The following is a 14,384-nucleotide window of genomic DNA, read 5'->3' on the forward strand; positions in this document are numbered from 1 at the left end:
TTCTATTATCCATTCAACCCCCAACACTTGATTTATTTAACTTACGTAGGACAACATAGAACTCAATTGACGTATCATCTAGCAGCCTCCAGGACTGAATCCAATCATTTTTTTGGAGACATCGTACACCACATTGAACGTCCTTTGTTGCGTATTCCCAAGGATAGCCATCCTGTTTGTATCGTTATTGCCAGCGAATGCCAGGCAAGCCTGCGAGATGCTAATGAAGTATAGTATCCCAGAGGCATCCATCTTGGCGGTCACGCTGCCGTCGAAATGCAACTCCACCGTCGGAATCGTGATGCTTTTATTACCTGTAAAGTCATAGCATGTGTCTAATAGTGAGCCTCCCGGCGCCGACTTGTAGCCTGCCATATTCTGCTTGAAGGCCGTCCGGAGTGCGGAGTAGGCGTCCGGCGGTAATCTAGTGATAACCGTTCCCGAATCTATGATTGTCCCGGCGGTCGAAAAGACCGACGGAGGTATCGATAGTTGCTGGCCTCCTACGCTAATTGCAACTAGATTGAGGTAGTAGAAACTTGGTGTGTTCGGTTTTGCCAACATTGGTGTATATTTGACGTTAGTCATAGCTGAACTGCTACCGAAAGACAAGTATCCCATCGAGCTGGCCGACGGCGGGATGCAGTATGAGAACACCCCACCGTACATTTGGTATGACTGCGACACCAAGGACGTCATCGCACGACCAAGGCCTAGCAGCCCTGCCGCCAGCCCGAAGAGCCCACTGTTATTCTCCCCGCACCCGAACCGAAAGTTCGGTATCACGTTCGATGGCGTAAGAGTGAGCGTGTCCTGCGCGTAGAATCCAACGGTGTAGGAACCATCGCCGTACTGCACGGAGTAAAGGCACCCCGAACCGGAGCAACGGCGCTGCGAGCAGTACGGTGACTTGCACGATATATTGGCGTAAGTAGAAGATTGGAGTGGATCAAAGAGTGGGTCTTGCTGAGGATAGCAATGAGAGACGCATGGCTTGCATTGGATCCACGTCACATCGCTGCCAGTGTCGAAGACTACAGAGAAGTCCCGTTTGGGGGTCCCAATTCCGATGGACACGATGTAGTTGCCAGTGCTGAGAGAATTCCCAGATCGAGCTGGAATCGTTGCTGAGCCTAAAGAATCCAGTAATTTATCTTGCTGTTTGGAAGTAGATGATGAGATCCGTTGATGGAGCCAGTCCACTCTAGATTGATCATTGCTGAGGATTTGTTCGTGGGATAGATTCTTTTTACGGTGTAGTGGCGAGCAAGGGCCGTGCTGGTGAACGAGGTTTAATCTTTGTTCATCCGATCCTTCAAGAAGTGCTGTGCATTGAGAGAGAAAGAAATAGATCTAGATTAATCGCAACTTATTACGTAGTTGAAAATGATTTAAACAATATAATATTCTGATTCTGAGAACTATAAGAAAATTAATTATCAATAATTCAACAAAAGCTCAAGCTGAGGTTGTGGAATTAAGTCCATTTACAACCCAATCGATCGGATCAATATGCAGCCAACTTTTCGACTATAATATGGGGTTCAAATCTATTTTGCAACTATATCGAGGTTTCCTGTTTCATAGTATATCCTGTGTTAGCAAATACGTCAAAACTTCATCTTGCACTTAAAGCATGAATAGGTTTGGGTCACGTGTTTTTTAGGACGTATATAGAGAAAAATTATTAGCTACAATACAAGTTGCCACTTGCGACAAGGAAATTAATTAATTATTGTCTACAATGTACTACATCATTCAATTGTTTTATAAGTAATATTGAATATCTCAATGATTGAAAACCAGCAAAGAGTATAAGTAGATATATATAGGAGTATAAGTATGCTCAGACCCTTCGACGAAGAGCAAGCGTCGCTTGGTAGCAAAGATCGAACATCCACGGTATGATAACTGCTCAAGAACTCCTTTTGAGTCGCATTTGCGCATCGACTGGGAAGTACAATTGCGAAAATGAGTAGAAGGAAAAGAAGGAGGTAGTGGGAGAAGAATGTGGTTAAAAGAGAAGCCATATTGCAACTTGGTGCTGCTACTCCCTATATCTTCCCATATATATAGATGAAGATTAATTGAACGTTTATTGGATAAAATCATTCTAAAAGAAATGTTTCTTTGGTTAGTCACTGAGTAGTGGAAATTTCCATGCAACCCATAGTCTTTCTCTCACTAGATTATTAGATATCTATCTGTTTCATGGAAATGGATTAGATGGGCAGGAAGACACCAACTAAAGGGCTCACACTGAAAGAGAGAGATTCCTAGTCAAGGAAGACAGACAGGAGAGGTATTTCTCAGCTAAAAGCTTAAGTCTGTTATCTTTCCAAGTCTTTGCACTCTTCTCATGTAGACCAAAACATCTTACGGTCATCACCTCTATTTTCCATATCCGTAGCATGGACTCACTGTTATAAGTTGTTTTCTTTATAAGGTTGAAAGAAGGAAGATAACCTCCATTTGTTTTGATCCTCAATCGTTGCCGTGAAGTTGGGACCACCTACAACTTTTTAGTCCAGCTCTAGTCATGACTAATTAACAAATAGGATTTTTTTTCTTGAATTTTACATAAATATTGCCATTCAAATCTTCATAAATATCATAATTATCAATATATTCTTTAAATACCATAATCATTTCAGAGTTTAGAATGATAATTGTGCAGATCATTATTTAAATCCATTTTTTATGGTATCGGACAACATTAGATATTTTCTGACCACTTCAAGTGATTTATATAAAGAAAATTTACATGTAAAATTTTAAATATTATTTAAAAATATAAAAAAACTTTTGAAAAGTCAGAAAATAAATTTACCAAAAATAAGAAAATAAAATTATGATGTAATAAAAATTGAAAAGAAGATCGAAGAGATTAGTAAAAGAGTGATCAGGAGAAAATTAAACAAAAGAAGAAAAATTTATAATATAGTAAAGAAAAAGAAAAGAAGAAGAAAAGAGAAAAAAAAAGAGAGTGGAAAAAAAAATAGAATTGAGAGAGAAAATACAAACTAAATTAAAAAATTATTTACGGGTATTTGTCGGAGTTCACCGAAGCTAGATCTCTATATAAGAAAAACAATGTTTATATGGTAAGGAGAAAAATAAAAATAAAAAAAGAGTGAAAGAAAGAAAGAGAGTAACAGAAAAAGTAAGACGAAAGAGTGAAAAGGTAAAAGAGAGAAAGAGTTTGGATCGGGCGTGGATTAAGATTGGGTACGGCCAATCTAATGAACCATGGTATAGACCCGTCAACTTACTTAACTATAATTACAAGTTGGTTACAAAGGTTCTAACTAACGGATTGCGTATAGTTTGATTGAGGTGTACTAAAGTGCTTTTGCTAAAAAAAATAGAGTTATTCTAGATAATATGGTTACTAGTTATGATATAATTTCTAGAGTAAGGAACACAACCAAAGGAGAAGGTGTTTTGTTGAAGCTGAACTTTAAAAAGACTTATGATAAGGCCATAATGTGCTTAGCTGGAGAGGTTTTGACTGGCAGTGGGTTCACTGGGTTATGTAAAATGTTTCAACGGTCTTTTATGCAATGATGTTTAATGGAGAGATATTTCAAATGTAGGAAATGACTCATATATGGTGACCCTTTATCCCCATTCTTTTGTTTTGTTTTTCTGATCATTCAAAAAATTAAAGAGTAGATATGAGCTGGATAAAAAGTCAATCCTCTCTAGATATAAAGGCACTAAGATCTCGTCAAACTTTAGCCAATATACTAAGTCGTCTAGTTTAGGCTTTAAGCTGTGTGTATCGTTAAACAATTGTTTCGGACTAAACATCACTGAGACATTGCTCTAAGCTATTATGTTGTCGAGTTGCTCCTCCAAGCCAATCGCACCGTCAAGCCATCAACCAAGTTAAGTCATTGAATCAAGCCACCACCAATCACTAAACTATTTTCTCCATAATAATTATTTAAAGCTGGAGTCGATCCTATAAACTCTTTGTTTACGAAAATAGTACCTACTAACTCTATTAGAATAGATTAGTATTCTATTCTTTTGTTAGTAGCAGCTGGGCTACTCAATAATTTGTAAAGCTGAGGAGATACGGTGGATCACTAGTATAGGGGATGTTGAAACTAGCGTGATGAGTTTGTAGTATACAGATGAAACTCATCTTTTTGCAGACCGACAACAGAGGTATTATGATATTAAAGTACTTCTTGTATTGTTTCGAGGCTGCCTCTGATTTAAAAATTAACTTAACAAGAATTTCTTGATTTATTTGGAGAAAAAAATTCTGAAAAAGAAAAGCAACTTCCTAAGATGTTGAATTGCTGCGGAAGGACTGCCTAACAAATATAATGGATTGCCCTTGCATGATATGAAGTTGAGGAAACAGAACTGATATCTAGTTATTAAGAAAGTGGAAGAACAATTAGCAGGCTAGAAAAGGGAAATGCTTTCATTGGGGGCAGAATTATTCTTACCAATTATGTATTAAGTACTGTGCCTTTGTACTACTAATCTTTTTTCAGATGTCAGTGTCGATTCCTAAAAGAATTGATAAGATAAGATCAACTTTCCTGTGAAAAGGGACTGGCGAGGAAGAAAGGGTTACTTCCTTGTCAATTCGCACAAGGTACGTAGAAAGGAAGAATTCGGCAGGCTGGAGCTAACAAATCTGCAGGATATGAATATGGTTTTATTGGCTAAGCGGTGGTGGTAGCTATTGAATTCTGATAAGCAATTATGAGTTAATATGGTGATGGAAAGATACTATAAGAAATATCAGTTAGAATCTTTCAGATAGAAAAATATCGGTTAGAATAAGGTGTAGTTCTGGATAGATATTTGGGTAGGGGAATGTACTATGTTTTCTAACATGTTTAGCATTATTTGAAATAAAGAGGTTTATCTAAAAAGTTTTAGATGATCATGAAATATGTAGTATAGAAGAAATCTGACTAATACCTTATTGGTAGAAGAGCACTAGATGATCAATATGGTGCAAAATAATGAGATTAATCTAGATGGCATGCCTGATATGGCTAGTTGGAGGTTTAATAGCAATAGAATTTATATTGTTAAATTATTGTATAGTTTTTTAAATAGTGGGGGATAGATTGCTAAAAGTTTGTCTAGTACATAGAAATTGAAGATTCCCACTATGAGAAAAGCTTATTTGTGGCAGGTGTGTAACAGCAGAATTTTCAGTAGAGATAGTTTGCTTAGAAAAGTTAGAGGGAAAGTTTAGAGTGTGTCTTATGTGGGAAGAAAGAATCAAGGACTTATCTATTCATTAGATTTATATTCTAAAGAGGTTTATAAAGAAATCAAAACAGTTGAGAGATTTATTTTTTGATTTGAAGTTGACCAAAGAAAATAAAAAGTGGTGGCAAATTTAATGTTCCCCGTGGTGTGGATTATGGAGTATTTGGTTGGAAAGAAATAAGAGTTTTTGCTTGTTTTATGGACTGATGTCATCCTGGTTGTAGCTGTGTATTGAAACTTCGTATTTGTTAGTAGACTGTGGGGATTGTATGCTCTAGGTTGCCGTGATATGGTTGTTTTCTTTGATTATTGGTATTATTTTGATCGTGGCTGCTTAGCTGTGTGGTAGCCTGGTTGTGATGTGATGTTTTGTTGTTACGTTGATTATGGATTTGCTATTGGATCTATGTCTCTTGTGGACGTAGCTTGATGTGGCAAAATTTGACTCAATCCGATAATCTGGTTTTTAATTGGATTTGAGTTTAATATAATCGGGTTTGAGTTTAATATAATCGAGTCTGAGTTCAATATAATTGAGTTCGGGTCATAAACGGGTTAATCTGCCTAACCCATTTAATAAACGGATCGTGTTCAAGTTTACACAACTGACCCGTATTTAAGTATATTTGGTCGGGTCATGTCAACCCGCTAACCCGTATATATATATAAAATAAACTCTAACCTAACCCTCTTTCTCAAATCTCAATCTCTCCACTTCCCCTTCTCCAGCCACCTCAGCATTTCGAAAGAAAAAATTTGCCCCATCTCTCTCTTTAGCGCCGTCACGCCTTTTGCCTACCGCTTGCCGCCTCCTCCTGCACCTGCCGTCGCACCTGCTGCCTCCCTCACCTGCCGCCTCCCACGTTTCTGCCTCCCGCGTCTCTGCTTCCCGTATTTGCCTGCCATCCCAACTCCACGTCTCCGCCTATCGTGACCATTTGCTACTGTGCCTCCATCCTTGTCTCTGCCTACCGCGGTGCCTCCATGTTTGTCTCCGCATGTCGTGGTGCCTTCGTCCCCATCTTCGCCTGCCATCGCCTCTCCGTCTCCGGCCACACCGACCTATTATGAACCAGATTTGGATCGATTCGGATGTAAGAAAATTATAAAAATTTAAGTGAAAATAGCCTCATGAGTTAGGGTTCTATTGGCTCTAATTTCATATAAATAGGAGGTTGGGATAAAAAATTAAGAATAAAATAGTAGAGATAGGTCAAAGAGGGCAACATGGTAAATATGCAACGTTGTGGCGGTGGTCGGAGAGTGGCGGATGGCCAAGGATGATGGTGGACGGCCGTATTGTAGGGTGGCTGCTGGAAGTAGGAGGTGGCTAAGGTTTGAAAGCTTTGGAGGATCTAAGACTATAATTAACCCCTAGAAAGGTAAAGACTATCTAACGGCTACGATAAATTGGTAAATATGGTAATAAGAAAATAATTAAACTTAATTAATTCTCAATGCTTGGATGCTTAGATACTTGGATTCTTAGATGGATAACAAAAAATACCAATATATAGAGGTGGGGTACAATGAGTCCTACTCGGACTTAGCCCTAAAAGCTGACACGATTTTAATTAGGATTTGATTAGACTTACTTTAAGGGCTATCGTAACTTATTTGGACTTGACTTAACTATATTTACCTTAAGAGCTATTCTGACTTATTTCGATTTGCCTTAATGGCTCAGATGACTAAATTAGACTTGCCTAAAAGGCTTACATCATGAAAAAATTAAAAGATAAATAGACTCGATTCGACTCGATTTGATTCAACTTAACCCATGTGGTCAGATTGTAGCACGACCACCTCTGAACTCTCCCGCCTTGTCTTCCTCGGCAGATCCGGGGCTCATCGCCATGGGAGCTAGCTCCTAGAGCATTGCCTCTGCCGCCGTTGCTTTGCCAACTTCGGCGATGCCTCCCCCGCGAAAAGCTGCTAATGAATTTATTTTTACTAAATATTCTTGTAATATTATAAATCTAATGGATTTGTGTAAATGTGTGATAGTTTTGTTAAATGGGCGTTGTGTTAAATGGATGTAAACTAGTTAAACGAGTTGTTAGTAATATATGGGGTGCTAAATGAAAGAATAATTATTTTTCATTAGCTACCCTATTTTTATGCAATATTATTCTAACAGAAAATTCACTTAATGCAGGGTTTTAAATGAAAATTTTACCCAAATTAATTAAATGGGTTAAACGAGTTATATTGATGAGTTAAACTGGTTGAATAAAAAAATATAATATGTTTATTAAATGGGTTAAATGGGTCGTTTTGGGTTAAACGGGATGTATAAAAAATATAATTTGTTTATTAAATCGGTTAAACGGGTCGTATCGTGTTACCCGTTTAATAAACGGGTCTTGTTTGTGTTTAAAAAAATTGACCCGTTTATTAAACGGGTCATGTTCATGTTAGTGCTATTTTGACTCGACCCGAACCCGACTAACCTGACTCGATTGCCACCCCTAGATGTAGTTTGTGGGGGGTAGTAGCTCTCGAACTAGCTTTACAGTCTAAGGGGAAATTAGGGTTTTAAATGAAACCGGGAGAATGCCTTTCTTTCAAAAAAGAAAAAAAAATAAAGTATAGGTGGACATTTGCAAGTTATGATAATAAGAAATAGAAAGGAGAAAGATTCACTTGTGGAATGGGAATAGGCTTATTCTAAAATAAGCTTCCTTATATTATAAGAGGGAGATGGCATTTTTATCCATAAAATATAAGAAAAAGGAGCGAATATAGCTGCTAATTAATTTTGGATATTATTTAGGCATGCTCACTTGAGTTAGATGAAAAATCTAACAATCTCACTTTGGTTATAAATATAGGGATTAGTTTAGAATTTTTTAAGTATCGGAGAGTGCAATGTATTTAACAGTACAATTTTTAATCTCTTCAATGAAGCTTTGCTACAAAAGCCAATAAAAGTGACTTGATATAAAGAAAATCCTTGAGTAAGATCTAGATCGGGAAAATTAGTCCAAGAAGTATCACAATAGTATCACCGGGGCTTAGTTGAATTATGCTCAATCTCTCGTGTAGATTGTCCTTGTAGGGACACCAAGGGATAGCATACACATAAATGCAAATTAGAAGGAAAAATAGAGAAACAGAAAAGAGGCCTACAGCTCATTCAAATTAAATGAGATTCGAGATTTTTTTATTTTTAAAAAAAGAGCTTTTGAAAGAGAATGAGAATGATCTTCTTGAAGAGATTATGTAATCCATCTCAAAAAAGTAAGTGAAGATGCATTTTATGAAATTTATCATCTTTGATGAGATCGTTCTGATTCAATTGTGAAGCATTAGTCCTCTTATTTGATTACTTTTCTTTGGTTGTGGTATAAGGAAGTGATTCTTATTTATTGTGATTCTCTAGTTTTGTCTAATGAAGAATTTTATGTACTCATTATTATTGATTATAGTGGAGATTTGGGATAAACTTGGGTCCTATGATTTTTATCTCATATTGGATGTTTAAAACTTAAATTGCTTGGCTTTGATTCTAGTTTACTTGCTTACTTTTTATTGTAACTAACTCATTTTATTTGACGATAGGAAATTTAGCATATGATTATAAAAAGTTTGAATTTATATTTAACATATATTTTACAAGGGTTTGGATGAGTTATAGATATCTTTACGATCACTAGAATGGTGTTTGAGTGATTTTATAACATTTCAAGCAGTATGCAGGTTATCTTTAAAGTGTTCAACTAGTGTTATGATATTTACAACGGCCACTTTGCATGCAACTGACCATTTGACCGTTCAAACGGACCCTCGGGCATTAGAACGCTTTTAGCAAAGAGCATAAAATTATATGACATTTGAATGCTCGAGTAGGAGAAATATCTGATTCTAACCTAAAGCAATTTTCTAGTAGTTTTTCTCACAGATATATAGGTCACTAAGCCCTAATTCGTGGAGGATGATGAGAGAACATATTTTAAAGCCCTATATGAAGTTTGTGGTGTTTTTTTTTGGTAATTAGGGAAGATAAAAGATTTGAGCTTTTTCTAAAATATTTTAATCATTACTACACGTCCATCTTTGAAATAAGTAACTGTCTTAAGAGGCACTGAGATAGGTCTATCTAATCTTGAGGATGACTAAAATTGGATTGATCAATCATGAGAAGTAATTCATTACAAATTCTAGCGAGTAAAAGAACTTCAGATATAGCCATGAGATTTAGTAGGTGATTTGTAAGTAGTTCTTATATTTGTATGATATTAGTGATTGATTTGATCCTTGTAAAATAGATCTATGGTTTTTAGCCAGGTTTGGGGTTTTCCACACAAAAAAAATACTTTTGCTTGGCGTTAATCTCTATTTCTAGTTATTTTTCTATATTTATGTTTTCTTGATAGGCCATTATCTCCTAGATTAGGGATAGCCTAAAATTTTCAATTAGTATTAAAGCGTACCTTGGATTCACCATCTTTCAGTTGATATCAGAGCATGTTTTTGTTGCTTTAGAGAGATATACTAGGAACTATATTTTTTTAGAGAAGAGCAATCTACAATTAGGCCACTATTACTTGATGGATCAAATTATCCAAGCTAGAAAGCTAGAACACAACCCAAGCATTCTTTCAATAGACACATGAATGTGTTTGGTTATCTATTGTTAATCGATGGACATCCCTTATTACAACTGTTGACAAAGAAAAAGTTGATAAACCAATAGATAAATGGGAGAAAATTGATTATGATAATTAAATCTGGTTGCAGCAATAAAGCCATAAAATGTTATATTTAGTGATCAGACTCTCGACAAATTTTGTCGAATTTGTACATGTGAAGTTGTTAAAGAATGTCTGGGACACTCTTGAGACTACATATGAGGCAACTCCTACCGTCAAATTGTCTAAGCTTCAAATGTTTACGACTAACTTTGAAACCCTCCATGTGGAGTAAACTGAGATTTTTAATAATTCTTATGTTAATCCTATTGATGTTGCCTAGCTCTAGTTTTAAAATGAGAAGATTCTTGAAAGTAGAATTATTGGTAAGATTTCTAAGAGATTTCAAGGAGACAATAAAAGAAGAGAACAAGGACATTGACACAATTATAATTGAATAATTGGTAAGGGACCTACACGATTTTTAGCTACCCTCGTCAGCATTAAAAATCCAGAGGGGGTAGCTTTCACGATGATAGTGATGACGGGTGTGAACTAGATTCTTAAATTATGACATTGTTTGTTAAAAAGTTCAAAAAGTTTTTTAAGAATTCTAAAAATATCACTTAGGATAAAAACAAGTCTAAGTCATTAGTCAAAAATAAAAACTTTGTCAGGAGTATCCATTGCTATTAGTATCATGGATATAGACATATAGCATAAGAGTACGTTAATCAGGTAAGGTAAAGTAATGAAAGTGACTTGGAATGACTGATCAGATAAGTCTCCAATTTGGCTAGCGATTCACGTATGAATCACATTCGGTAGAATATAATTGTAAAACTTTCATATGAATACACAGTTGAATAGTTGCCGAAATAAAATGGTGAAACTTCAATCTCCTGTTACATGCAGTATATAATAGAAAGTAAAATTTCACAGTACTTTTAATAAGACAAAAGATTTAATACCAACATATATAAATATATCATATCTGTTTCTTTCCTTATAATTCCTTCCGTTTATTTTATTGCCCTTTCAACCCCAGTCACTTGATTCGATTAACTTACGTATCGCAACATATAACTCAATGTACGTACCATCTAGCAACCTCCAGGACTGAACCCAATCACTTTTCTTGGGATATCATACACTACATTGAACGTCCTTTGTTGCGTGTTCCCAAGGATTGCAATGCTGTTCGGATCGCTATTGCCCGCGAATGCGAGGCAGGCCTGCGACTGCGAGATGCTCGGGAAGTACAGTATCCCCGAGGTATCCAAGTTGATGGTCACGCCGCCGTCGAATTGCAATGCCACCGGCGGAACCGTGATGTTGTTATAACCTGTAAAGTCATAGCATGTGTCGAATGGTTCCATCGCCGGCGCCGAATTGTAGCCCGACATCTTTTGCCGGAACTCCGACCGTAGTGCGGAGTAGGCGTCCGGCGGTAATCTAGTGATAACAGTCCCGGAATCGATGATCGTCCCAGCAGTCGAAAAGACCGCCGAAGGTATCGGTAAATTCTGGCCTCCAACGGTGATTGCTACCAGATTGAGGAAGTAAAAAGTTGGTGCGTTCGGGTCTCTCAACATTGGTGTATATTTGACGTTAGCCATTGCTGAACTGCTACCGAACGCTAAGTATCCCGTCGAGCTGGCCGTTGGCGGGAGGCAGTATGAGAACACCCCACCGTACATTTGGTATGCCTGCGACACCAAGGACGTCATCGCACGACCAAGGCCCAGCAGCCCCGCTGTCTGCCCCCAGAGCCCGTTGTTATTCTCCCCGCACCCGAACCGAAAGTTCGGTATCACGTTCGACGGCGTAAGAGTGAGCGTGTCCTGTGCGAAGAACCCAACGGTGTAGGAACCATCGCCGTAGTTTACGGAGTACAGGCACCCCGAATCGGAGCAGCCGTACGAGTTCAACTGTGAGCAGTACGGTGACCCGCACGATATATTGGCGTAAGTAGAAGATTGGAGTGGATCGAAGAGTTGGTCTTGCTGAGGGTGGCAATAAGCGACGCATGGCTTGCATTGGATCCATGTCACATCGCTGCCGGTGTCGAAGGCTACGGAGAAGTCCCGTCTTGGGGTCCCAATTCCGATGGATACGATGTAGTTGCCAACGTTGAGAGAGCTGCCAGATTGAGCTGGGATTGTTGCAGAGGCTAAAGAATCCTGTAATTTATCTTGCTGTTTGGAAGCAGATGATGAGATCCGACGATGGATCCAGTCGACTCTAGATTGATCGTTTTTTAGCATTTGTTTGTGGGATAGATTCTTTTTATGGTGTAGCGGCGAGCAAGGGCCGTGCTGGTGAACGAGGTTTAATCTTTGTTCATGAGATCCTTCACGAAGCACTGTATATTGAGAGAGAAAGAAATAGATAAACCAAATTATTACATAATAAATGAAAAAGATTTATGACAAATGTTTCAATAAGAATTACTAATTTCTTTTTCCTAATTCAACAATTAAAATTAAATAATACTAAATAAAATTAATCAAAATACTAATCAAACTTTTAAATAGTCAAGATAAATTAGTCATATTTTATTTCTCTCTTAGAAGTTATAAAGATAAGTAATAAAAAATACATTAAATTCTAAATTACTTACCAATTAATTTAATTAAATATGTAAAGTATCTTATATACCCCTTCATTTATCAAGGTGTGGAAGTTTTTTAATATCAAATCATTGCTCAAGATGTAGACAACGCAAATACTTTAATATCCTTCTAAAATTTTTAATCATAATCTAATAGCTATAATAATCATTTTTCATAACTATCTAGTACCAGTTCCAAAACAACATAAAACGTATATTAGTCAAGAAAATTAGATTAGATGCGCGTGACTTTTAGATTACACATTCTTTTCTTCTATTAAGATTTTTCTCTCTTAGATATAATTATAATAGATAATTAAGCCTTAATTATAGAAAATCATTTAATAGTAAATAATTAAATTTGATGAGACATACTGCAACTTAACTTTGATTCTTTGTCTCTATCTATAATCAAATTTTAGTTTAAATTAATCTTAAACTCATGAGAGATATATGTAAATAATTAAAAAATTATTGAAGAGATAAAATTTAATTAAGCTTGCATCAAGTTAATTATAAAAAAGTATCAATACCCTGATATATATATATATATATATATATACACACACGTTACTCTCGGTTAAGGATATATATTTTTTATTAATAAATTATTAAGATAATATAATAATAAAAAAATAATATACGGGTAATATATTTTAAAAATAAATAATTACTTATTCAACCGGTACCTTTTAAATTTTTTACAGTCTTATTATATTCTTAAGGATGTTATTAGTAGATCGATAAACATTTACTATTACGGCATGGAAGAAGCACTATTTAAGACTTTAAATATATAATATAACATTTGGTAGCATAGCCTGCGTTAACGAATACGTCAAAACTTCATCTTGCACTTATATAAAGTATGCAGAGTCAGTGTCATGCCTTTTCAGGACGAAAGAAAGAAAGAAAAGTTATATTATTAGCTAAAAGTTGACACTTGCGACAAGGAAAATTGTTGTATACGATATACTGCACCACACAAATGTTTTAAGTGAAGAATTGAATATCTCAACGTCTGAAATACCAGCCAACAATATAAATAGATAAATAGGAGAATTAATATGTATGCTCAGACCTTTCGACGACGAGCAAGTGTCACTCGGTAGCAAAGATCGAACGTCGACGGTGTGATGACTACTCAAGAACTCTTTTTGAGCCGCATCGGTGCATTGACTGGGAACTACAAATACGAAAATGAGTAGTAATAGAAGAAGAAGAAGATGGTCATGAGAGAAGGAAGTAGGCAAAAGAGAAGTCATATTGTAACTTGGTGCTGCTACTGCCTCCCTATATCTTCTTATATATATATATGTATGAAGATCGAAGGCTTATTGAATAAAATCATTTAAAAAGACATGTTTCTTTGGTTAGTCTTCGACTCGTGGAATTCCAAGCAACCCACACTTTTTCTTTCTGTAAATTATTAGGCATGTATATTTTTCATGGAGTTAGGATTATTTAGGTAGATGCTTGCTTCTTTGGCTAATCTTTGAGGGGAAGATTCCAATCCACACTCTTTCTCTCTCTAGATTATTAGAGAGAAAGAGGGGGATGGCGATTTGTTAGTCTTTTTCATGGAAATAGGATTAGATCCAACGCATCACATGTTAGTAAGAGGAAGGATGGCGACTGGTTAATTTGTAATCTTTCCAAGTCTTTGCAGTCTTCTCATAGCTAGCCGTGGCCAACTTGTTAATTTTGTAATCTTTCCAAGTCTTTGCAGTCTTCCCATGTAGACCGAATCTTCTTAATTTGTAAACCGTCCAAGTCTTTGCAGTCTTATCATAGCTAGGATGACCAACATGTTAATTTTGTAATCTTTCCAAGTCTTTGCAGTCTTCCCATGTAGACCAAAACTTCTTACGGTCGACACGTCTATC

General features: G+C 36.4%; 2 protein-coding genes across 2 annotated transcripts; both read right to left on the reverse strand.

The window, feature by feature from the left end:
* LOC140769448 (aspartyl protease family protein At5g10770-like) lies at positions 1 to 2,057 on the reverse strand. Its single transcript, XM_073110127.1, has 2 exons — positions 1,853 to 2,057; positions 1 to 1,325 (listed from the first exon to the last, which is right to left on the reverse strand). The coding sequence occupies exons 1-2, from the start codon at positions 2,028 to 2,030 to the stop codon at positions 79 to 81; spliced, it is 1,425 nt and encodes a 474-aa protein (XP_072966228.1). The 5' UTR covers positions 2,031 to 2,057; the 3' UTR covers positions 1 to 78.
* Positions 2,058 to 10,675: 8,618 nt separating this feature from the next.
* Positions 10,676 to 13,788, reverse strand: LOC140770501 (aspartyl protease family protein At5g10770-like). The gene is made up of 2 exons (XM_073111719.1): positions 13,580 to 13,788; positions 10,676 to 12,249 (listed from the first exon to the last, which is right to left on the reverse strand). The coding sequence occupies exons 1-2, from the start codon at positions 13,761 to 13,763 to the stop codon at positions 10,988 to 10,990; spliced, it is 1,446 nt and encodes a 481-aa protein (XP_072967820.1). The 5' UTR covers positions 13,764 to 13,788; the 3' UTR covers positions 10,676 to 10,987.
* Between the last annotated feature and the right edge of the window lie 596 nt (positions 13,789 to 14,384).

Source organism: Typha angustifolia, chromosome 11, assembly GCF_048772165.1.
Source record: "Typha angustifolia cultivar Huaian chromosome 11, ASM4877216v1, whole genome shotgun sequence".
Lineage (NCBI taxonomy): Eukaryota > Viridiplantae > Streptophyta > Magnoliopsida > Poales > Typhaceae > Typha > Typha angustifolia.